Source organism: Chiloscyllium plagiosum, unplaced genomic scaffold, assembly GCF_037043375.1.
Source record: "Chiloscyllium plagiosum isolate Xiang-an unplaced genomic scaffold, Cpla_swu_hap1 HiC_scaffold_42, whole genome shotgun sequence".
Lineage (NCBI taxonomy): Eukaryota > Metazoa > Chordata > Chondrichthyes > Orectolobiformes > Hemiscylliidae > Chiloscyllium > Chiloscyllium plagiosum.
Window position 1 is genome coordinate 249,926 of NW_028270180.1, and position 24,857 is coordinate 274,782.

The 24,857-nt window shown below is 43.3% G+C and overlaps 1 protein-coding gene across 6 annotated transcripts in view; it reads right to left on the reverse strand.

Moving 5' to 3' along the window:
* lrrc49 (leucine rich repeat containing 49) overlaps positions 1–24,857 on the reverse strand; it is a 274,354-nt gene that overhangs the window by 244,730 nt on the left and 4,767 nt on the right. For 5 of the 6 annotated variants that reach the window (XM_087982207.1, XM_043680302.2, XM_043680301.2 and 2 more), the window contains exon 2: positions 5,148–5,219. In XM_087982207.1, coding sequence (XP_087838333.1) covers positions 5,148–5,219 — 72 coding nt within the window. Of the gene's footprint in view, positions 1–5,147; positions 5,220–24,857 lie in introns of those variants that run through there. The other variant, XM_043680303.2, reaches the window with a different exon arrangement.

Below are 24,857 nucleotides of genomic sequence, written 5' to 3' on the forward strand. Positions count from 1 at the left end.
TGAGCACTTTGGGGACAGTGACCACAATTCGGTGACCTTTACTCTAGTGATGGAGAGGGATAAGTGTGCACTACAGGGCAAGAGTTATAGATGGGGGCAGGGAAATTATGATGCTGTGAGGCATGACTTAGGATGTGTGGCCTGGAAAAGTAAGCTTCAAGGCAAGGGTGTAATTGATATGTGGAGCTTGTTCAAGGAGCAACTAGTGAGTGTCCTTGATAAGTATGTGCCCGTCAGGCAGGGAGGAAAGGGTGGTGTGAGGGAGCCGTGGTTTAATAAGGAATTGGAATCCCTTGTTAAATGGAAGAGGGCGGCCTATGTAAAGATGAGGCGTGAAGGTTCAATTGGGGCGATTGAGAGTTATAAGGTAGCCAGGAAGGACCTGAAGAGAGAGCTAAGAGCAGCAAGGAGGGGACATGAAAGGTCCTTAGTTGGTAGGATTAGGGAAAACCCTAAGGCTTTCTATAGGTATGTCAGGAATAAAAGAATGACTAGGGTAGGAATAGGTCCAGTCAAGGATAGTCGTGGGAAGTTGCGTGTGGAGGCTGAAGAGATTGGGGAGACACTGAATGAATACTTTTCGTCAGTATTCAATCAGGAACAGGACATTGTTGTCAATGTGAGTACTGAGTCACAATTAAGTAGAATGGATGGCTTTGAGGTATGTAGAGAAGAGGTGTTGGAAATTCTGGAAAGGGTGAAAATAGATACGTCCCCTGGGCCTGATGGCATTTATCCTAGGATTCTCTGGGAAGCAAGGGAAGAGATTGCAGAGCCATTGGCCTTGATTTTTATGTCCCCGTTGTCTACAGGAGTAGTGCCAGAAGATTGGAGGCTAGCAAATGTGGTTCCCTTGTTCAAGAAGGGGAGTAGGGATAACCCTAGTAACTATAGGCCGGTGAGTCTCACTTCTGTTGTGGGCAAAGTCTTAGAGAGAATTGTAAGGGATAGGATTTATGAACATCTGGATAGGAATAATGTGATCAAGGATAGTCAGCATGGTTTTGTGAAGGGCAGGTCGTGCCTCACAAACCTTATTGAATTCTTTGAGAAGGTGACTAAGGAGGTGGACGAGGGAAAAGCAGTAGATGTGGTGTATATGGATTTTAGTAAGGCGTTTGATAAGGTTCCCCATGGTAGACTACTGCAAAAAATACGGAGGTATGGCATTGAGGGTGAGTTGGAGGTTTGGATTAGGAGTTGGCTGGCTGGAAGAAGACAGAGGGTAGTAGTTGATGGCAAATGTTCATCTTGGAGTGCAGTTACTAGCGGTGTTCCACAAGGATCTGTTTTGGGACCGTTGCTGTTTGTCATTTTTATAAATGACCTGGAGGAGGGGTTAGAAGGTTGGGGGAGTAAGTTTGCGGATGATACGAAAGTCGGAGGAGTTGTAGACAGTGAGGAAGGATGTGGCAGGTTACAGCGGGATATAGATAAGCTGCAGAACTGGGCAGAAAGGTGGCAAATGGAGTTCAATGTAGCTAAGTGTGAGGTGATTCACTTTGGTAAGTGTAATAAAAAGATGGGGTACTGGGCTAACGGTCGGATACTTGGTAGTGTGGATGAGCAGAGGGATCTTGGTGTCCATGTACACAAATCTTTGAAAGTTGCCACCCAGGTAAATAGTGCGGTGAAGAAGGCATATGGCGTACTGGCTTTTATTGGTAGAGGAATTGAGTTCCGGAGTACTGAGGTCATGTTGCAGTTGTATAAGACTCTGGTGCGGCCACATCTGGAGTATTGTGTGCAGTTTTGGTCGCCATACTATAGGAAGGATGTGGAGGCACTGGAACGGGTGCAGAGGAGGTTTACCAGGATGTTGCCTGGTATGGTAGAAAGGTCGTATGAGGAAAGGCTGAGGCACTTGGGGTTGTTTTCATTGGAGAAAAGAAGGTTTAGGGGTGACTTGATAGAGGTGTATAAGATGATTAGGGGTTTAGATAGGGTTGACAGTGAGAATCTTTTTCCACGTATGGAGTCAGCTATTACAAGGGGGCATAGCTTTAAATTAAGGGGGGGTAGGTATAGGACAGATGTTAGGGGTAGGTTCTTTACTCAGCGAGTCGTGAGTTCATGGAATGCCCTGCCAGTAGCAGTGGTGGACTCTCCCTCATTATGGGCATTTAAGCGGGCATTGGATAGGCATATGGAGGATAGTGGGCTAGTGTAGGTTAGGTGGGCTTGGATCGGCGCAACATCTAGGGCCGAAGGGCCTGTACTGCGCTGTATTGTTCTATGTTCTATGTTCTATGTTCTATATTGATTGGGGATAGTCAACACAGTTTTATGAAGGGTAGGTCGTGCCTCACAACCTTATTGAATTCTTTGAGATGTTGGCCAAACAGGTGGATGAGGGTAAAGCGGTTGATATGGTACATATGGATTTCAGTAAGGCGTTTGAGAAGGTTCCCCGTGGTAGGCTATTGTACAAAATACGGAGGTATGGGATTGAGGGTGACTTAGCAGTTTGGATCAGAAATTGGCTAGCTGAAAGACGACAGAGGGTGGTGGTTGATGGGAAATGTTCATCCTGGCATTCAGTTACTAGTGGTGTACTGCAAGGATCTGTTTTGGGGCCACTGCTGTTTGTCATCTTTATAAATGACCTGGAGGAGTACATAGAAGGATGGATTAGTAAATTTGCAGATGACACTAAGTGGAGTTGTGGATAGTACTGAAGGATGTTGAAGGTTACAGAGGGACATAGATAAGTTGCAGAGCTGGGCTGAGAGTTCGCAAATGGCGATTAATGTGGAAAAGTGTGAGGTGATTCACTTTGGAAGGTGCAAGGATAAAGAGTACTGGGCTAATAGTAAGATTCTTGGTCGTGTGGATGAGCAGAGAGATCTCTGTGTGCATGCACATAGATCCCTGAAAATTGCCAACCAAGTTGATAGGGTTGTTAAAAAGGCATATGGTGTGTTAGCTTTCATTGGTAGAGGGATTGAGTTTCAGAGCCACGAGGTCATGCTGCAGCTGTACAAAACCTTGTGCAGCCACACTTGGAATATTGCATACAGTTCTGGTCACTGCATTATAGGAAGGATTTGGAAACTCTGGAAAGGGTTCAGAGGAGATTTACAAGGATGTTTCCTGGTATGGACGGAAGGTCTTATGAGGAAAGGCTGAGGGACTTGAGGCTGTTTTTGTTAGAGCAAAAAAGGTTGAGAGGTGACTTAATGCAGACATATAAGACAATCAATCAGAGGGCTAGATAGGGAGGGCAGTGAGAGCCTTTTTCCTCGGATGGTCATGGCTAGCATGAGAGAACATTGCTTTAAATTGAGGGGTGGTAGATATAGGACAGATGTTAGAGGTAGTTTCTTTACTCGGTAGTAGGGGTGTGGAACACCATGCCTGCAACTGTAGTAGACTTGCCAACTTTAAGGGCATTTAAATGGTCATTGGATAAACATATGGATGAAAATGGAATAGGGTAGGATAGATGGGCTTCAGATTGGTTCCACAGGTTGGCGCAACAGCAAGGGCCAAAAGGCCTGTACTGCACTGTTAAGTTCAATGTTGAAAATAGATTTATCACAGAACTGTGAAAAGATACATTTTGGGAAGGAGAATGAAAGGGCCAACATAAAATAAAGGAGACAATTCTAAAAGGACGACAAATGCAAAGAAATATGGGAGTATATTGGCAAAAATTGTTGAAGGTGGTTAAGAATTCAGTTAAGACTGGCAGGATAGTGGAATTTACATCACAGCAATGTTATGGTATTGAAGGAGATCATTCAACCCATCAAATCCTAATCATATCATTGACTATCTCTACTTCCACAACTTATGTAGGCAGCCAGTTACTGGTGATTGCCATTCATTACATAAGAAGATTTTTCATCAAGCCCCTTGTCTTTCTCAAGGTTCAAAAACTTAAATGTGTCCCCTGGTTCTTGCACCATCAGTAAATGAGAACAACTTTTCTCAATTTTACCGAAACTATTCATTCTTGTTCAAGCCCCTTTCAAGCCTTCCCTCAATCTCCTTAGCAATCTCTAGCCCCAGTTTTGCTGACTTAATCTTACAGCCTTGATCACTCTCATCAGCTGTTAGATTCCCGTTATTCTAGGTATGCTTTTTGTTTCTTCTACTATGAAGATGAACATAAAACACTTGTTCAACATCTTTGCCACTTGCTTATCTCCCAATATAATTTCTCCTTTCTCAGTCTCGAGAAGACATGTGTTTAGGTTTTTACTCCCATCCTCAATCCATTTTGGTAGATGATCTCACAATCTGAGATTGTGTGTTTCTATTTATGGTCAATTTATTTTCACACATTTTCACATTATTTTCACAATTTATTTTTTGGTCATCTTTCCACGGCATCTAAATCTCAGCCTCAGGCTTTTTGTTCGGATTGCCTTACCCTCTTATCTACTCCTGCTGCTGTTTGTTTTGTTCTAAGTAGAGGTACAGCTGGGTCTGCAACGCAGCACTTTGGTATGACAGAAGGAATGCTGATGAGAACTGCAGATTTTGTTGTATCCAATATAATCAAGCATTTGATATAACATGGATTGAACTGAATTCATTGAAGGCTAGTGTTCATGATGTGAGGAATTTCAGGAGAAGGCTCAGGAAGATCATCCTTTCACACTTCTGATCAAAGATGGCCATGACCTGGAACTCAATATCTTTAAGGGTGTTGGAAACTGAAAATACCAGTGATTTCTAAAGGATAGGCACTTGAATCACAGAATTGTTACAGTGCAGAAGGAAACTGTTCAGTCCAGTGTGTCTGTGCCAGCTCTCCAAAGGTACAATTCTCTTGCCTGCTCACTCCATGTGTTCTTTCTTTGCACCGGCACCCCCCCACCGCCCCAGAAATGGCAGGATTGCAAAATTTTGACCTGCGCTTAGTTCTGCGCTCATTCAGATCTGTCGAGATAGCATGCTACTTTTTGTCCGGACACCATGTAAGCTGGTATAACTTTGGAATTGTTCAATAGTCAGTGAGGAAATTACAACAACCTGTCTAAGTGCAATTGAAATCCAGGTCACAAAAACAAAAGGAATATATATTTAAACAGTTATTGATCCAATTATATGGGTGCATTAACAATATCAAAAAGCTCAAGGTTCTTTAACATAATTCCTGTAACCCATCAGTCACCCATTGACAAACATCTATTTACCTGCTGCTTCTGGGATAATCGGTCCCCGACTGTCGAAGCTTGCACGGTTAACTGAAGACTGCAAGTATTTATCTGCAAGCAAAACAATGACATTACAGTAATGTAATAATGAAGGGCAGTGTAACCAGAGTTTAATTATCATTGTAAATACTGTGAACAGTTACACTTTAACGCGCAAGTACTGGCAAATCAAACAAAATTTTGCCAAGGCTCATCAAAGAGAATCTTTGTGGTACTGTTGTAACATATATGAAAAATCACATTGCCACACTACTAAAACATTTTTAAAAACTGAACGCTTTGCATCTCCTTTTTGTTTCCCCAAAGCTCCTAACAAACACTGTCTTCACAGAAGCTAGTACCCTCAATAATTTACCTAAGTATCAATTTTTCTTGTAGGAGAAAGTGAGGACTGCAGAAGCTGGAGTACCAGAGTTGAAAAATGTGGTGCTGGAAAAACACAGCAGGCCAGGCAGCATCCGAGGAGCAGGAGAATCGACGTTTCGGGCATAAGCCCTTCTTCAGGAATGAGGCTGGTGTGCCAAGCGGGTTGAGATAAAAGGTTGGGGGGGGGGGGGGGGAGGGAAATTGGGGGCGGGGCGCTGGGAATACGATAGGTGGAAGGAGGTGAGGGTGAGGGTACTAGGCCGAAGAGGGGATGGGGGCGGAGAGGTCGGGAAGAAGATTGCAGGTCAAGAGGGCGGTGCTGAATCCGAGGATTGGGACTGAGATAAGGTGGGGGGAGAGGAAATGAGGAAGTTGGAGAAATCTACATTCATCCCGTGTGGTTGGAGGGTTCCTAGGCTGAAGATGACGCGCTCTTCCTCCAGGCGTCGTGTGCCTAGGGTCTGGCGATAGAGGAGGCCAAGGACCTGCATGTCACTGGCGGAGTGGGAGGGGGAGCTAAAGTGTTCAGCCACGGGGCGGGTTGGGTTGGTTGGTGCGGGTCTCCCAGAGATGTTCCCTGAAACGTTCCGCAAGTAGGCGGCCTGTCTCCCCAATGTAGAGGAGACCACATCGGGTGCAGCGGATACAGTAAATAATGTGTGTGGAGATGCAGGTGAATTTGCGACGGATATAGAAGGATCCATTGGGGCCTTGGAGGGAGGTGAGGGGGGAGGTGTGGGCGCAAGTTTTGCACTTCTTGCAGTTTTCATAATTTTCGTTTCCCCGTTCCCCAACGCCTTATCTTCACAATGGACATCCAGTCCCTATACACTTCCTTCCCCCATCACGAAGGCCTCCAAGCCCTCCACTTCTTCATCTCCCGCCGACCCAACCAGTACCCTTCCACTAACACCCTCCTTCGACTGACTGAACTGGTCCTCACTCTGAACAACTTCTCTTTCCAATCCTCCCACTTCCTCCAAACCAAAGGAGTAGCCATGGGCACCCACATGGGCCCCAGCTATGCCTGCCTCTTCGTCGGATATCTGGATCAGTCCATCTTCCGCAGCTACACTGGCACCACCCCCCACCTTTTCCTCCGCTACATCGATGATTGTATTGACGCTACTTCGTGCTCCCACGAGGAGGTTGAACAGTTCATCCACTTTACCAATACCTTCCACCCCAACCTCAAATTTACCTGGACCGTCTCAGACTCCTCCCTCCCATATCCTAGACCTCTCCATTTCTATCTCAGGCGACCGACTCAACACAGATATTTACTACAAACCGACCGACTCCCACAGCTACCTAGATTACACCTCCTTCCACCCTGCCCCCTGTAAAATCGCCATCCCATATTCCCAATTCCTTCGCCGCATCTGCTCCCAAGAGGACCAATTCCACTACCGAACAACTTAAATGGCCTCCTTCTTCAAAGACTGCTATTTCCCCTCTGACGTGGTCAACTATGTTCTCCACCGCATCTCCTCCACTTCCCGCACCTCCACCCTTGAACCCCGCCCCTCCAATCGCCACCAGGACAGAACTCCACTGGTCCTCACCTTCCACCCCACCAACCTCCGGATACATCGTATCATCCTCCATCATTTCTGCCACCTCCAGGGATATATTTCCCTCTCCACCCCTATCAGCATTCAGGAGACACCACTCCCTCCGCGACTCCCTCGTCAGGTCCACACCCCCCACCAACCCAACCTCCACTCCCAGCACCATCCCCTGCAAGCGCAAGAAATGCAAACCTTGCACCCACACCTCCCCCCCTCACCTCCCTCTAAGGCCCCAATGGATCCTTCTATAACCGTCACAAATTCACCTGCACCTCACACACCATTTACTGTATCCGCTGCACTCGATGTGGTCTCCTCTACATTGGGGAGACAGGCTGCCTACTTGCAGGACGTTTCAGGGAACACCACTGGGACACCCGCACCAACCAACCCAACCACCCCGTGGCTGAACACTGTAGCTCCTCCTCCCACTCCGCCAATGACATGCAGATCCTTGGCCTCCTCCATCACCAGACCCTGGCCACACGACGTCTGGAGAAAGAGCGCCTCATCTTCCGCCTAGGAACCCTCCAACCACACGGGATGAATGTAGATTTCAGCACTGCCCTCTTGACCTGCAATCTTTTTCCCGACCTCTCCGACCCCACCCCCTCTCCGGCCTATCGCCCTCACCCTCACCTCCTTCCACCTATCGTATTCCCAGTGCCCCTCCCCCAAATTCCCTCCCCCCTACCTTTTATCTCAGCCCGCTTGGCACACCAGCCTCATTCCTGAAGAAGGGCTTATGCCCGAAACATCAATTCTCCTGCTCCTCGGATGCTGCCTGGCCTGCTGTGTTTTTCCAGCACCACATTTTTCAACTCCATTTTTCTTATGTCAGTATTGACACCAAATAACTATAAGATACTTTGGAAGGGTGTGGGGAATTGGCCAAAATGAAAGCTCAGTTGATTTTTGTGCTCATCCAACATCTAAATTAGGATCACTGGAAAATATTCAAAACATAATCTCGCACCAAAAGGGCAACAGTTAAAATCTTGGCAAATACTAATTGATGCTGCACTTGCAAAAGCCCATCAAAACTGGTCATCTCTTCCCTGACTCATACATGAATACAGTACATAATAAACTGATTACTGAGAAGTATTGTGACAAACAATTTTAATTGTTAGCAAAAATAAATTTAATTGATATTGACCACCCTTCCAAAGAAAATTAGGAATGAAAAGGTGTCCAAAAAATCAACACTGGGATCCAAAAGGAGCAGCAAGTACAAACCACGAATCAAACATTGTCACTTTGCTGCCAATGGTCAACTGGTTTAAAAAAAACTGCTTTCAATGATTTCACAATGGGAAAAACTTGCATGTATATATTCACATTATCTTATTCTCTTGTGGTCATTGTAATTTAGGAAACATGGCAATGAGTCTGCACACAAAGTCCCATGGATAGCAACATGGTAAAGATTAAAACATTTGTTTTTAGAACATTGGTTGTTTTGTGTCAAGTAGACAGAAAACTGTGTGCACTTCCTCAATTTCTAAATTATGGAGAACATCAATGAAGAAGTTCCCAGTGCCATTCTAAATTTGAAAATGTGAATGTGTCCCTTTTGGCAGAAAGAAAGCATATAATCTAAATGGCAAAAGACTGCAGATCTCTAAGCTTCAAAGGGAGATCCTCATGCGTGAATCATAACGATATTATATCTGTACAGTAATTAGGAAAGCTAATAAAATGCTATTGTTTATTGCAAGAGGAAATTAATGCAAAAGGTTATGTTTCACAGTTATATGTGAGACCATATCAGGAGTATTGTAGATGATTTTGATGATTTCATTTATGGAAGGACATAAACGCATCAGTGGAAATTCAGAAAAGGTTGGCTTGTGAAGAAGGTTTGGACAGGCTTGGCTGGTACCCACTGGAGCTCAGTGGAATAAGAGTTTATTTGACTGAAGCATATAAAATCCTGAGAAATCTTGACTAGGTAGATGCAAATAGGATGCTTCCTCTGGAGAATCTAGAACTAGGGTAAAAAATAGGGCAAGATTGAACAGCAAAAGAAAGCTTATGATAGTCACAAAAAAACTCAAAACTGCAGATAGCCTAGAGGTATATAGAAAGTACATGGATCAAGTTTTTAAAAAAGTGCATCAAAGAGAGGGTAGGAAAAAATATTTGCAAGCAACATAAAGGAAAACCCAAATATTTACTACCAATACATAAAAAGCAAAAGGACAGTAGAGGAAACAGTGGGACCTATCAAAGATGAAGAAGGGAACTTGTGTAATATGCAGAGGATATGGGAAACATTTAAAAAGAATTTTTCATCTTCATATTCACAAAGGAAAGGGACAATGTGGACACAGTAATCCAAAACACGTAGTGTGAAATATTGGACAAAATGATCATAACCAGAGAGGAAGTGTTAGAGGAATTGAAATCCTTGAAATTGTTTGTTGCCACAGCTAGATGGATTATTTCTTAGGATTTGCCAGATGGTCAGGCAGGAAATAACAAATGGTCTGAGGATTATTTTCCAATCTTCACTAGAGAAAAGGTGAGGTGTCAGAGGACTGGAGGAATGCAGTGGTTCTGTTGTTTAAAAAGGGTACAAAGAAAATGCCAAACAATTATACGCCCGATAGTCTTACTTCGGTGGTAGATAAATTGTTAGAATTAATCCTGACAAACTGGCTAACTTCTCACTTGGAAAGGCGAATCAGAGATAGTCAGCATGCCTTTGTTAAGAAAGGGCCATGCCTTAAAAATTTGGATGCATTCTTTGAGGAACAGACAAGGATGATTGATGATGATAATGCAGTGAATGTTGTCTACATGGGTTTTAAATCAACTAAGCAAAAATGAGGACTGCAGATGCTGGAAACCAGAGTTAACCCTAACCCTAAAAATTTATCAATTTAGATTAATGCAAGGTGCTGCAATTTCGGAAAGCAAATCTTAGCAGGACTTATACACTTAATGTTAAGATCCTAAGGAGTGTTGCTGAACAAAGAGACCTTGAAGTGCAGGTTCATAGTTCCTTGAAAGTGGAGTCACAGGTCGATAGGATTGTGAAGAAGACGTTTGATATGCTTTCCTTTATTGGTCAGAGTATTGAGTACAGGAGTTGGAAGGTCATGTTGCAGCTGTACAGGACAGTGTTAGGCCACTGTTGGAATATTGCGTGCAATTCTGGTCTCCTTCCTATAGGAAATATGTTGTGAAACTTGAAAGGGTTCAGAAAAGATTTACAAGGATGTTGCCAGGATTGGAGGATGTGAGCTATAGAGGGAGGTTGAATAGGCGAGGGCTGTTTTCCCTGGAGCGTTGGAGGCTGAGGGGTGACTTTATAGAGGTTTATAAAATCATGAGGGGTATGGATAGGATAAATAGACAAAGTCTCTTCTCTGGGGTGGAGGAGTCCAGAACTAAACGGCATAGGTTTAGGGTGAGAGGGGAAAGATATAAAAGAGACGTAAGGGGCAACTGTTTCACGCAGAGGGTGAAATGTGTATGGAATAAGCTGCCAGAGGATGTGGTGCAGGTTGGTACAATTGCAACTTTTAAAAGCCATCTAGATGGGTATATGAGTAGGAAGGGTTTGGAGGGATATGGACCAGGTGCTGGCAGGTGGAACTAGATTGGGTTAGGATATCTGGTTGGCATGGACGAGTTGGACCGTCTGTTTGTGTTGTACATCTCTACAACTCTAACAGGCACAATTGAGAAATTTGCAGATGACATAAACATTAGCCATGTAGTGGATAACAGAGTTTAGCTGTAAGGTCCAAAATGATACAGATGGATTGGTGGAGTGGGAAACTAGCAAATGTAGTTCAACTCTGATAAGTGTCAGGGAATGCATTTAGGGAGGTCAAACGGTAAAAGGGAATACATATTAAAAAGGAATATACTGAGAAGTACGTGAAGCAAAAAAATCTTAAGCGAGCAGTACTGGTAGATAAGTTATAAAGCAGGCATATGGAATGCTTCATTGGTCAAAGTATAGAATACAAAAGTAGGAATATAATGAAACTGTATAAGATACTGCAAGGCCACAACTGGAGTAGTGTGTGCAGTATGGTCACTACAAAAAGGACAAAATTACTCTGGAGAGACTGCAGAGACAACTTACTAGAATGTTGCTAGGGCTGGAGATTGTAGCTATGAGTAGAGATTGGAGAAGGTAGGATTGTTTTCCTTGGAACAGAGAAGGCTGAAGGAAAACATGATTGAGATATACAAAATTGTGAGGGGGAGAGATAGGATCGACAGGAGGAATCAGTTTCCTTGGTTCAGAGAGCTCAAAACCAGAAGTCACAGATTCAAGCTCAGTCACTGAAGGACTAGAAGAGACGTGATGAAAAACCTTCTTACAACAAAAGTGGTAGGTGTCTGGAATTCGCTGCCTGAGTTGGTAGTGGAGGCAGAGATTTTAACCTCCTTCAAAAAGTACTTGGATCAGCACCTTAAGTACTGTAAACTGCAGGACTATGACCCCTCTGCAGAAAGATGGGACTAGAAAGAGCATCTAGATGTCTTTGGATTGACATGGACAAGATGGGCCAAATGTCCTCCTTTGTAATGTATTATTTCTATGGTTCTGTTGAAGTCACACATTAAAATATCAAGGGTCACCCATTTAAAACAGAGATGAGGTAAAATGTTTTCTCAGAGGGTTGTAAACCTTTGGAACAATGTCCCTGAAAAGCAGGGTCCTTGAACATTTTCAAGGCCAAGGTCAACAGATTCTTATAAAACAAAGGGCTTGAAAGTTATCAAAGGTAGGCAGGAATGTAGATTTAAAATTGCAATCAGATCGGATATTTTCGTATTGAATGTGGAGCAAGACTAAAGTAGCTGAATGGCCTACCCCTGCTCCCAATTCATACCTACAAACCTTTATCATGGAGAAAGTGGACAGTATTCCCAGAATAGTGTGGTGAAGATTCTATATTATTATTGTTTAAATGTGGAAGAATGGTGTATAGCTTTAAGTTTGATTTATATTTCTATGCTTTGTATTATGAGGAGGACACATTTTTGAGTTCAGAGTGCGGCAGCAACTGTCATTCACACATTTTCATGAGATGGTTAAACCCTTGCTGTGAACAGTTCACTGCACTTAAAACAACAGTAGAAAACCATTTCTGTTGTCTAGCATCAGGAGTCCAGTAACAAAATTAGAATCATGCAGAAGGAGGGATACTGTACAGACTTGTTCAAAGAAAGGATCTGTAATAGAAGTGCTGTTAGTAGCAGACTCCAAAGCAGTCAGGTATGGGAAAGTAACCTTAAATTGCTTAGAAGAAAATTCCAAAAGCAGAAATCAGTGGAAGACATGCTTATCAGGAACCAATGTTCAATAATAAGTGAGATATGCTATCAGTTGTTCAAGGGTTTCAGGAAGAAAAATTAAATGAAGTTAATAGCATCAAGTGAGTGCATGAATTTGTTAACAAGAAACAGGTTACAGCCATTCTGGCTAAATAAGAAATTTAACATGGAGACCTTTACTGAAGTCAGAGCATCTTTAAAGGTCGTTGTTTAGGATAAAAGGTTGAATCTTTACTTTTAATATTCGTCATCAAACCATTTCAAACAGTTCTTGCATGATATAACAGAGTTACCTTGCTTTTTCTTTTTATGTAAAAATTGTTTATGGTCTTTTGTTAAAAGTACATTGACAGCCTCTTGTGAATATTCTTAGTGACTTACCAGTAGAATAAAAAAATTGCTAAAAGAAAATGAGCCAGATTTTGCTCTGCTTCCATAACTGCCAACAGCTGGGATCAAAACAATATAAGGACTCTCACTATAAGAGCAGGTAAGCTCTGGAAAATTGTCAGTCCTGCACTGAAAAATTGGCAGTCTATCTGGATTCCTGGGTATTTTATTTTCTGCATGAGAAACATGCACAGAACAATGCATCAACATCAGATGCTGTCAAGATCAGCAGCAGGTTCAGAGGCTACATCCTGGCATGTACTCTGTTTGGAGAAAGTGAGGACTGCAGATGCTGGAGATCAGAGCTTAAAAATGGTGTTGCTGGAAAAGTGCAGCAGGTCAGGCAGCATCAAAGAAACAGAAGAATCGACGTTTTGGGCATAAGTCCTTCTTCAGGAATGAGGAGGGTGTGCCAAGCAGGCTAAGATAAAAGGTAGGGAGGAGGGACTTGTGGGAGGGGCATTGGGAATATGATAGATGGAAGGAGATTAAGGAGAGAGGGTGGAGGCGGAGAGGTCGGGAAGAAGATTGCAGGTCAAGAAGACGGTGCTGAGTCTGAGGGTTGGGACTGAGAAAAGGTGGGGGGAGGGGAAATGAGAAAGCTGGAGAAATCGGCATTCAGATACGTACTCTGTTTGGCATATTTTTCTCAATTCTTCTAATATATACTTTTGACAACTCAAATGAGTGTGTCTATGTACCAGAGTTGGCAGCAAACTTTTGAACTTGACATGGCTGTGCACCACAACCAAAGTGTGTAATGTCCTAAAATTACTACTTATTGATGACATCATATTGGCATCCCAGACTGAAGTTCACATGCAACAGCTTGCTGGTCAGTTTTCCAAGGCATACAAGTATATCAGACGATCAGCTTCGGAAAGACCCAAGTTACAGGCAGGATGTATAGGTTCCATGTTCCACTAACATCCTCAATGCAGAAATCAACAACTTCGTATATCTTGGATCAACAATAAACAGCTATAGACCGTCGATGTTGAAATCGGCATCAGAATGAAATGATAGTCGCAGCATTGACAAAAATCAATCAAGTATGGTCCAACAGCAAACTAACTGAAAATACAAAGCTCAGTGTGTAGCAAGTATCTAAGAATATAAGAATATTGAAATAGAAGCATGAGAGGCCTTTCAACCCGGAGATCCTGTTCCACCATTCAATGAAATCACTGCAGAGTTTCTACTTCAACATTACCTTCCTGCACTATTCATACATTTTCTGATATTTTCAACATATAGAAATCTATTAATCTCAATTTTGAACATACTCAAAAACTGAGACAGTAAGGATCCCACTAACCTCCAAATCCAACACATCATCCTCTGACATTTCCACCATTACAATCAGACCCCACCACTCTACCCCACTTCCATTCATCAGCTCTCTGGAGGGACCATTCACTCCACAACACCCTCATTAACCCTACATTCCTCACCTGCTTCTCCACCACACATGATACCTTTCCCTGCAACCACAAGAGGTGCAACACCAGTCCCAACACCTCCCTTCTCATCTCCATCCAAGGCCCCAAACAATCTTTCCACATTTAAAGGTTTTCGTGAAGATCTGTAGCTCAGATTGTGGATGACATAGTTGGTTAGCTCATGGGGCTGCTGGATTATCATGCAGACGTTTCATTAGCATGCTGGTAACATCAGTGCGACTTCTGTGTTATTCAGTCTGCTTGGTTATTGTGTGATGGAAATGTGTTGCTGGAAAAGCGCAGCAGGTCAGGCAGCATCTAGGGAACAGGAGAATCGACGTTTCGGGCATTGTGTGGTCCAGTCTGTTGAGGTGAGTGTCCCTTCTGGGTCTTCTCTGTAGTGGTTTGTACGCTTTGTCTACGTGTTTGTTGATAGCCTTTTTGGTTGAAAACCAGGCTTCCTAGAACTCTCTGGCATACCTTTGGTTGACTTGTCCTGGAATGGTTACCCAAGAAGGGTCATGATTAATGATGCTCACAACATTAATGATGCTTTCAATAATATGCACAGGAAGTTGCGCACCAAAAATCACAGTACCTGAACTCAATCAATGAACAATGGACTAAGACTCTGGAGAAAGCCATCACTGTTGTCCAACATAAAACCAGAACCAGGAAGAGACTTACACTGCTTGAGAAATTGGCTAAACTGACACAAAACAACAACAAAAGACAAACCAGACACATGGATAAGACATCTATCTAAAAGAACACTCAATGACACGGGGAAAGCTATCCTAACATGCAGACTCAATTACAACCATGAAGACACTGACAGAACGGACTTCCTGGCTGCCCTTGAAACAACACCAACTAACTTACAGAGGAGACACAGCAGACAATCTGACAAACCATAGACCCCACACTAACCCGGAGAAACACCCTCAGTGCACCAGAAAGGAAAGCATTAAAAGGACTCAAGGAGGACAAAAACCAGGCGACAAAGGGTATATGACCATTATAATGAACAGATAGGAATACGCTGAGACACTGCTGGACAATATCAACACCTGCCAACAGATGGAGACTGACCCAATAGCCAATATGATTACATACACCGCTGAACAAATTGAAACAAATGGGACAGATAACCAAAACTGACTACCTCAGAATGAAACCAGAAGGCTGCAACACCCCCGCCCCCCGCTTTTACGGACTCCCGAAAGTACATAAATTCAAACCCAAAGTCTCGCTACCAGGCACACCAATGCACAAACTGGCCAAGGAATTGCAACGAAGACTGAAACACCTTGTCAGTGGTCAACCCACCCCATTCATTTGACCCAAGAATTCCTCAACAGACTCACGAACACTAAAATTGATGAGGATTAAATTGTAGTTTCATTGGATGTCACGGCACTCCATTTTCACCTCTACTGACATACCACTAGCCAAGAAAACAATTGCCAAGTGACAATGACTCCTAGCAACACCATCAGCAGAAACAACATGCTCAAGCTATTTCAACAAGTCAACACACACCGATGGGCTCTTCCATCTCGGGACTAATAGCAGAAGCAGTCATGCAGAGTCTTGAAAACACAGCTCTTCCCCTGATTATTTGTTATCAAACATACAAGACTGGAGGAGATTTACCACCTCATTAACAGTATACTCACCGGCATCATGTTTACCAGGGTTGAAGGAGACGACGACAACCTCCCAGCCCTAGATGTCAAGGTAGAACAGAGGACTCACAACCAAAAGTATACAGGAAACCCACCCAGACCAGATCCTGAACTACAATGGCAGCCACTCCAATAGCCATAAATGAAGCTGTGTCAGGACACTATTCAAAAGAGCTGTGACACACTGCAACACACCAGAACTGCACAAGGATCAAGAAAAACACTTACACAAAGTCTCTGCTAACAATGGATGCTCCACTAGCTTCGCCCACCGATGCCTGTCCAACAAACAATGCCAAGATGACACTGTACCTACCAACACACTGGCCACCCTAACCTGTGTGAAGAACATATCAGAATTAACTACCAGGCTGTTACAACCACTGGGTAGTGTGATAGTATACCAACCAACAGCCACACTACCAGGACTAAAGATCTCATACCCACAACATGTAGGACCAACATGGCACACAAAATCCCTTGCAACAACTGTAATAAGCACTACATCGGACAAACAGGAAGAAAACTAGCCATTCAACTTCAAGAATACCAATTGACAACTAAACTACATGATCCACTCTCCCTCGTGTCCAGACACACAGACCAAGAGGGCCATCAATTCAACCATGACAAAGTAACCATTCTAGGACAAATCAACCAGAGACACGCCAGAGAGTTCTTGAAAGCCTGGTTTCAACCAAAAAGGCCATCAACAAACACATAAACTCAGTCTACAAACCGCTACAGAGAAGACCCCGAATTGGCACTCACCCCCGACAGACTAGACCATATAAAATCAAAGCCGACAAAACAACAGCACTTCACAGAAGTCGCATTGATGATGTTACCAGCATGGTAAGGCCATAAGGAATAGGAGTGGCCCTTCAAGTCCACTCAGCCATTTAATCATGGCTGAAGAGCATTTCAACGCCACTTACCTGCACTCTCCCCCATCCCTTAATTCCTTGTGAGATTGTGAATTCCACAGGCCCACCACTCTCTGGCTGAAGACATGTCTCCTCATTTCCGTTCTAAATTGACCCCCTCTAAATCTAAGGCTGTGCCCACGAGTCCTAATATTCCCGCCGGACGGAAACAATTTCCCAGCATCCACCCTTTCTAAGCCTTGTATTATCTTGTAAGTTTCTATTAGATCTCCCCTCAACCTTCTGAGCTTTAACAAATACAATCCCAAGATCCTCATCCATTCATCGTATGTTAGGCCTACCATTCCAGGGATCATCCAAGTGAATCTCCGCTGTACATACTCCAGTGCCAGTCTGTTCTTCCTGAGGTGTGGGACTCAAAAGTGGACACAGTTTTCTAAATGGGGCCTAATCAGAGCTTTATAAAGTCTTAGCAGCACCTCACTGCTTTTACATTCTAACCCTCTTGAAATAAATGACCACATTACATTTGCTTTCTTAACCATGGACTCAACATGTAAGTCAACCTTTATAGAATTCTGTACTCACACTCCTAGATCCCTATGTACTTTGGCTTTATGAATTTTCTCACCGTTTATAAAATCGTCCTTGCTGGTGTTCTTTTTTCCAAAACATCTGCATGATAACCCAGCAGCTCAGCGAGCTAACCAACTACCTAATCCTTCCAGATCTGGCAGAGGTTCACCTGCACTTCATCCAACCTGATTGATTGCTCCTGATGTGGTCTCCTCTATATCAGGGAGAAGCCCCCTTCTCCTTATTTGCATCCCCATTAGCCTACTTCTTATTCTGAGACAGTGTCCCCTGGTTCTAGAACCACACAGCCAAGGGAAACATCATTTACATTATCAAGATGAATAATGGGCATCTTCTAGCCAAAGAGTACCAAATATGAAAGTACAGCAGCATACAGGAATTCCCAGCATTCTTGTCCTCTTCAGTTGGTAGTGACGCTGTTGGTTGGGTCATGTGAACAGGATGGATGATGGCTTCATCATAAAAAATATGTTCTACGTCAAGCTTGCTACTGGAGGGAAATTAATTGACCTCACCCGCAATGCAAGAACTTTGTAAGGAAGACCTGATGCTTGCCAAGATCAGAGTCAGCAGAAGGGAAATTCTAGCTGGAATCAAAGTTCTTGGAGACAAGCATTCAGGAAGGCATAGAACAGAGGACAAAATGGCCAGATGGCAGGAAAGAGAGCCTGCCAGAAGGAAAAGACACAAGTAAATCTCAGGCAATGCTTTGCATCTGTGCCAGCTATGAATGGGATGGCCACTCATGAATCAACTTCTACAGCCACAACAAATGATGTCAAGTCCAGAAATGAAATACATTCTAGGGACAGTTCATCATGTGGGGCAAGTAAGGAGGTTCTGAGTTCAGGAGTGGAGGAGCCTCAGCCCTTGACTTTGTCCAACAGGTATGAGATTTCTGCTCCCTGTATGAGGTAAAGGGCTGTGGATAGGATGAGCCAGCTGACCATGGTGCAGAAGGCCATTCAAGACGGGGGGAGCAAAAAGACACGTCGTTGTTATAGGGGATTCTATAATTAGGAGGACAGATAGTATCTTTTGTGAGCCAGATTGGGAGTCCCACATGGTGTGTTGCCTGCCCGGTGCCAGGGTGCAGGACATCGAGGGTCATAATCTCTGGATTACTGCCCGAACGTCATGCTAATTGGCATAGGGATAAGAAAATTAGGGAAGTAAACATGTGGCTAAGAGATTGGTGTGGGAAAGAGGGATTCCATTTCATGGGATATTGGCATCAGCTTTCGAACCGGGGTGATCTGTACCGATGGGATGGTCTCCACCAGAACCGATCTGGAACCAGTGTTCTAGCGAAAAGGATAAATAGGGTGGTCACTTGGACTTTAAACTTGTGAGTCGGGAGGAAGGGAAAGGGAAAGCGACAGCGAGTATGGAGTCAAGTAGAAAGATAAGTAGCAGGTTCGCATGTGTGCAGGGTTTAAGTTCAAGACAGACTAGGAACAAAGCAAAAAAGGAACGATAATTTAGGACATATTACGAGAGATGTTGGAAATCATGAAGTCAAGAAAGTTAGCATTAAGGCACTTTACCCGAATGCTCATAGTATTTGTAACAAAGTAGATGAATTAACAGCACAAATCATCGTGAATGATTATGATGTGGTAGGCATCACAGAGATGTAGTTGCAGGGGGTTCAAGACTGACAGTTAAATATCCAAGGATTTACAACTTATCAAAAAGACAGGGAGGTGGGCAGAGGGGGCAGGATTGTTAGTTAAGAATGAAATTAAATCTGTGGCACTGAATGACATAGACTCCACATCCTCTGATCCTAAGTGGGTGGAGTTGAGGAACCAAAGGCAAAAAAAGTTATGTACAGACCTCCTAACAGTGGTCAGGACCAGGGACACAAGGATGTACCAGGAAATAGATGGGGCATGTCAGAAAGGCACGGTCACGGTGATTATGGGAGACTTGAATATGCAGGTGTACTGGGTGAATTATATTGCAGGTGGATCTAAAGAAAGGGAATTCATGGAATGCTGTTTGGAACAGGTTGTGGTAGAGCCCACAAGGGAGCAGGCTATTCTGGACTTAGTGCTACGTAATGAGCCAGACATTATAAAAGAGCTTAAAGTAAAGGAACACTTAGGAGGCAGCAATCATAATGTGATAGAGTTCAGTCTACAGTTTGAAAGAGAGAATGCAAAATCGGATGTAATGGTGTGACAGTTAAGTAAAGGTATTTACAGGGGCATAAGAGAGGAACTGATGAAAATCGACTGGAAGCACAGCCTTGCGGTGAAGGCAGTAGAGCTACAATGGCAGGAGTTTCTGGGTGTAACTGAGGACACAGCATAGAGATTCATCCCAAAGAAAAGAATGATTATCTGGGGTGGGGGGTATTTCGACAGTGTATCATAGAAGGAGAGAGAACCTATAAAGTGGCCAAGAGCACTGGGAAATCAGAAGATTGGAAAGACTACAGAAACAAACAGAGTATAACAAAGAGAGAAATAAGGAGAGGATCAAGTATGAATGCTGGATAGCCAGTAATATTAGAAATGATAGTAAAAGTTTCTTTCAATACATAAGAATCAAACAAGAGGCAAAAGTAGACATTGGGCTGCTCCAAATTGATGCAGGAAGGCTGGTGCTGGGAGATAAGGAAAGTACTTTGTGTCAATCTTCACAGTGGAAGATATGAATAATATCCCAACAATTAATGAGAGTTAGGGGGCAGAGTTGAGTATGGTGGCCATTACAAAAGAAAGTGCTAGAAAAGCTAAAAAGTCTAAAAGTTGATCAATATCCTTGCCCTGATGGGCGACATCCTAGAGTTCTGAGGGAGATGGCTCACGAAATAATGGAGACGTCGATTGTGATCTTTCAAAATAGAATTAGAATTATAGGGGGTCAATTTAGAATGGAAACGAGGAGACATTTCTTCAGCCAGAGAGTGGTGGGCCTGTGGAATTCATTGCCACAGAGCACAGTGGAGGTCGGGATGTTAAATGTCTTCAAGGCAAAGATTGATAAATTCTTGATCTTGCAAGGTATTAAGGGCTACTGGGAGAGTGCAGGTAAGTGGAGTTGAAATGCCCATCAGCCATGATTAAATGGCGGAGCAGACTCGATGGGCCAAATGGCCTTACTTCCACTCCTATGTCTTATGGTCTTATGATGTCCCAAGATGGAAGGTGGTATCAGGATGTTGGTTGATACATATAAATGAACAGAGATACGGTAGAGAACATGGTGAATCTGGGAGGAATGTTCTTCAGAGTCGGTGCAGAATCTATGGCCTCTTTCTGCACAGTAGGGATTCTAATGCTTCGAGCTCAAGCCTGGTATTGTCCAGGTTTCATTTGTGAATTTTGATGATCATTCTGCAACCAAAATGATTATTCTCAATTCTGATTTTATTATGTAGGGAAGTTCATCAAAATTAAACTGTTGAAGATGGTTGAACCTAAAACACTACCCTGAGGAACACCTGCAGAGATGCCCTTCCAATCACCTCCTGAGGTCAGTGGTCGGCAATGACTACTACCTTCCTTGTGCTGAATATGATTCCAACCAGCAGTTAACCTTCCCAATTCCCACTGATTTAAATTTTACTAGGGCTCAATGATGCAACACTGAATAAAATGCTGCCTTGAGAATTTGAATAAAGATTTGTGCACCTTGTAAAAAAAAAGAAAGAAAAAAATTTTAAAAATAAAATGCTGCCTTGATATCAAGGATAGTCACTCTCACCTTGAATTCCACGAGTTGTCCTTGCTTGGGCCAAAGTTGTAATGAAGTCCAAAGCTGATGGCCTTGACGAAACCCAAACTGAGTGTCAGTGAGCAGGTTATTGTTGTGTCAATGCCACTTGATAGCAAAGGTAACTTCCATCAGTTCGCTGACCGAAGACCCAACTTGCACGCAGTGCCTTCAAGTCATTTATGGGTACATGATGTGGATCAAATGGGCTGAAGACTAGCATCAGTGGCACAGGATCAAACTAAGTTGAACATCCAAGATGTTGTCTTGGATGGTTGAAAATGCACCAATGAACTGGATATTGACATTTGTGGAGTCTTCATCCAGTTAGTTGTTTAATTTTCCATCACCATTAAAAATAAATCTGCAGGACTGTCTAGCCTGACTAATCCCATGAGCAACCAATATGCTGTTGTTATCTCCAGCTTATTGTAGGGTTACCTATCTGTGGATTGCCACCGCCTGCAGTAGAGAGATTCAAGTGTTCCACTGATCCAGAGAGCAATGCCATTAGGTGTTCTCCACTCCTAGCAACGCCCATCCAATCGATAATGTCAGAAGGAACCAGACAAAGCTCAATACAAAACAAGTCCTCAATGGCAATCCACGCAAAAGATATTTGTGTGATAACATTGGTTGCAATAGCAAATGAAGGCTGAAACAGAAGGAAGAATCCCAGTCATTGAGGTTTCCTTGCTACTGAGACCAGATTTACCTTGTGTCAAGGACCATGAGTCTGGCTAATGTGTAACAGCATTTTCAGACTTCTACTTCACCCTGGATACTATACTTACCAATACCCTTAAGGAAGATAAAAATATCATCCTTTGGGAGTTTGGCACCAAGTTTGGAAAGGACGTCCAACATTGGAGAGAAACCACTGGAAAGGAAGGAGATGAGAATTGCAACTCCAACAGTATTCTCCTGGTCAGCAAGTGTGCGGAGTGGCAGCTAGTCATCACCAGCACATTGTTCCATGAAAAAGGCAAGTTCAAGACTTCTTGGAGGTATCAAAGCACTGGCACAGGATCAATTTCATAATCATTTGACACCAAGACCAAAATGATGTCCTCATTACAAAACCTATGACCTATGCAGGCAACAACATTGATAGACCACCGGCTCATCCGCTTCTCAAAGTCGATCAAATACCATCAGAAGGAGCTGAACAGTTCAGACAAAAGCTCAACGTTGAGCAGCTTCAAGAACCAAGCGAACTAGTGAACTTTCATCAAACTCTCCAAAGCATGTATTTTCATGGAGTGGAGTAAATCTGGAAAGAGCTGAAGACAGGCATCCCATCATGCTGTGAAGGAAACGTACAAGACTGGGAAACACCAAAACTGGTTTGATGAGAATGACCACTCATCCAAGACCTCATTGACAGGAAACGGAAAGCTCTCATGGCTGGAAAAGCAATATCACCATGAGGCAAAGAGGACAATTCATCAAACAGCAATGGAGTAGTAATAAAGAAGAACTAGGGAAATCAAAAACCAACGGTGGAGTGGGAAAACTAAGGAACTCCTTGCTGACAAGCACGACACCCAGTGCTTCTTCAGTGCCACCAAGGTATTATACAGACCCAAAACTGGCGCAGAACAAGAATGGAACCCTTTTGAGAGATAGAAAAAGCATCATCCTCCAATGGAGACAATACTTCAAAAGAACTCGCAAACTATGACACAATCATCACTGAGCATACGTTTGAAGAAATCCCTCACTTCCCCATCAAAGATTTTCTTGGACTCCCACCTAGTGTAGCAGAAGTTGAAGCTGCCATCAGATATATGAAGAACAGAAAAGCTGCAGGAGTAGACTGCATTCCAGCAGAGATTTTCAAAGTTGGAGGAGCAGGAATTACCCAGCATCTCCATCAACCGTTCCTGAAAAATGTGGGACAAAAGAAGAAATCTATGCCAATCTCAGACATGCTACCATCACCAATGTCTTCGAGGAAGGAGACAAAGTAGGAACTACCAAGGAATCTCCCTGCTCTCCATCATTGGAATATTGCTGCCCAAATCCTCACTCGGTGCTTTTTCCCAGACCATTGACAACACTCTTCCTGAAAGCAAGTGTGGCTTCCAACCAAACTGTGGAACTATAGACATGATTTTCACTGTTCAGCAACTCCTAGAGAAATACCACTCTACACGGTCTCCAAGACTTTTTACTCAGTCAGACCGGTTGTCTAGCAAAATTTATCAACATCTTTCCTCTCCTCCACAAAAAGGTATCAGTGAAAGTCCTCACCAACTGAAATATGACAGGATCCTTTTGGGGTCATGACAGGGGTCAAGCAGGGATAGCTTATCACCCCATCTTTTCCTCCATCTTCACTGACACCATTTTTCACCTTATTAAGAACAAGCATCCCAGTGGCACGGACATTGAAAAGCTTTCTGCTCATCCTGTAGCCAATCTCAATCAGTTGAAATTCAACACTGACCTCACTTGTGAAACTTCAGTATGTGGATGACAATGTCATCTCTGCTCTCTCAGAACAGAATCTTCAAGCCTTGCTTAATGCCTTCATAGGAGCATATAGGAGAACTGGCCCCAGCCTCAAGATGACAAATCTTTACAAACCCATCCAGGTCAACTTCCAGTCCATCTCTCCATTAAGGTCAACGAAGAAATCCTGCCAAATGTGGAACGTTTCCTTTACCTAGAAAGCTACCACTCACTTAAGCCTGACTTTGGATGCGATGTTGAATCCCCACCTTCAGAAGCCCAAGGATGAAAGTCTTTGATGACTGTGACTTCTGTGTTGACACCAAGAACCTTGTGTGCGAGACAATCATTCTTCCAACTCTATGTGTCTCAGAAACTTGGACTACATATAGACCCCACTTCAAAACCCTTGAAAAGTATCGCCAACACAATTTGAGATGGATTCTCTGCATCAGCTGAGAAGACAGGTGTACTAACATCACTGTCCTTTAAGTCGCTAACAGTACCACCATCAAGGCCATGGTCATCCAATTCTGTTGGGCCAGCACATGCTTTTGTTGCTTGAGTTCTAACTGCCAAAGCAAATCTTCTTCAGCCCGTTCAAGGAAGGCATTCGAATGAGAGGAGGATAAAGGAAGTGTTTCAAAGACTCCTCCAATGCTTCTCCTAAGAAGTCAATGTTGTCAACACACGGAAGACTCTTGCTCAAAAGGAAACTGACTTGGAGGAAACTCTTATGTGAAGGGGCACAATTCTTCAAGAACACCCACGAGCAAGAATTAGTATGGAAAAGGAATCAAAAAAAGGAATGCCAATGGTGTCAAGCGAAGGATGACTTCCATCTTCTAGAAACACCTGCAAAATATTGGATAGAAATGTAGCTCTAGGATCAAGTCTTTCAGGCATACAAGGATCCTTAGAATCCCTAAGTAGTGAGAGGGAATTTCCTTGATGGAAAAATATACTTATTAGTGAGTATTCACTGACAATTTGAGGCTGAGTACCAAACTTCCACCAGACAACAGTATATGCAAAATTCTCTTGGTTCATTTCTCTCACACAGCTCAAAGTCCAAAGCAGATGACCTGTGATTTTCCACCTTGAACTCCACCTGCCAGTTTTGCCCACACAAATTTATTAATCCCTGTTACTTCCAACTTTGATGAGGTAACTGCATGGTTTGGAGTCTCAGCCGAAGATTACCATCTGTCAATATACAAAGGAACTTTGATTATTCGAACCTTATCGAATGTTCAGA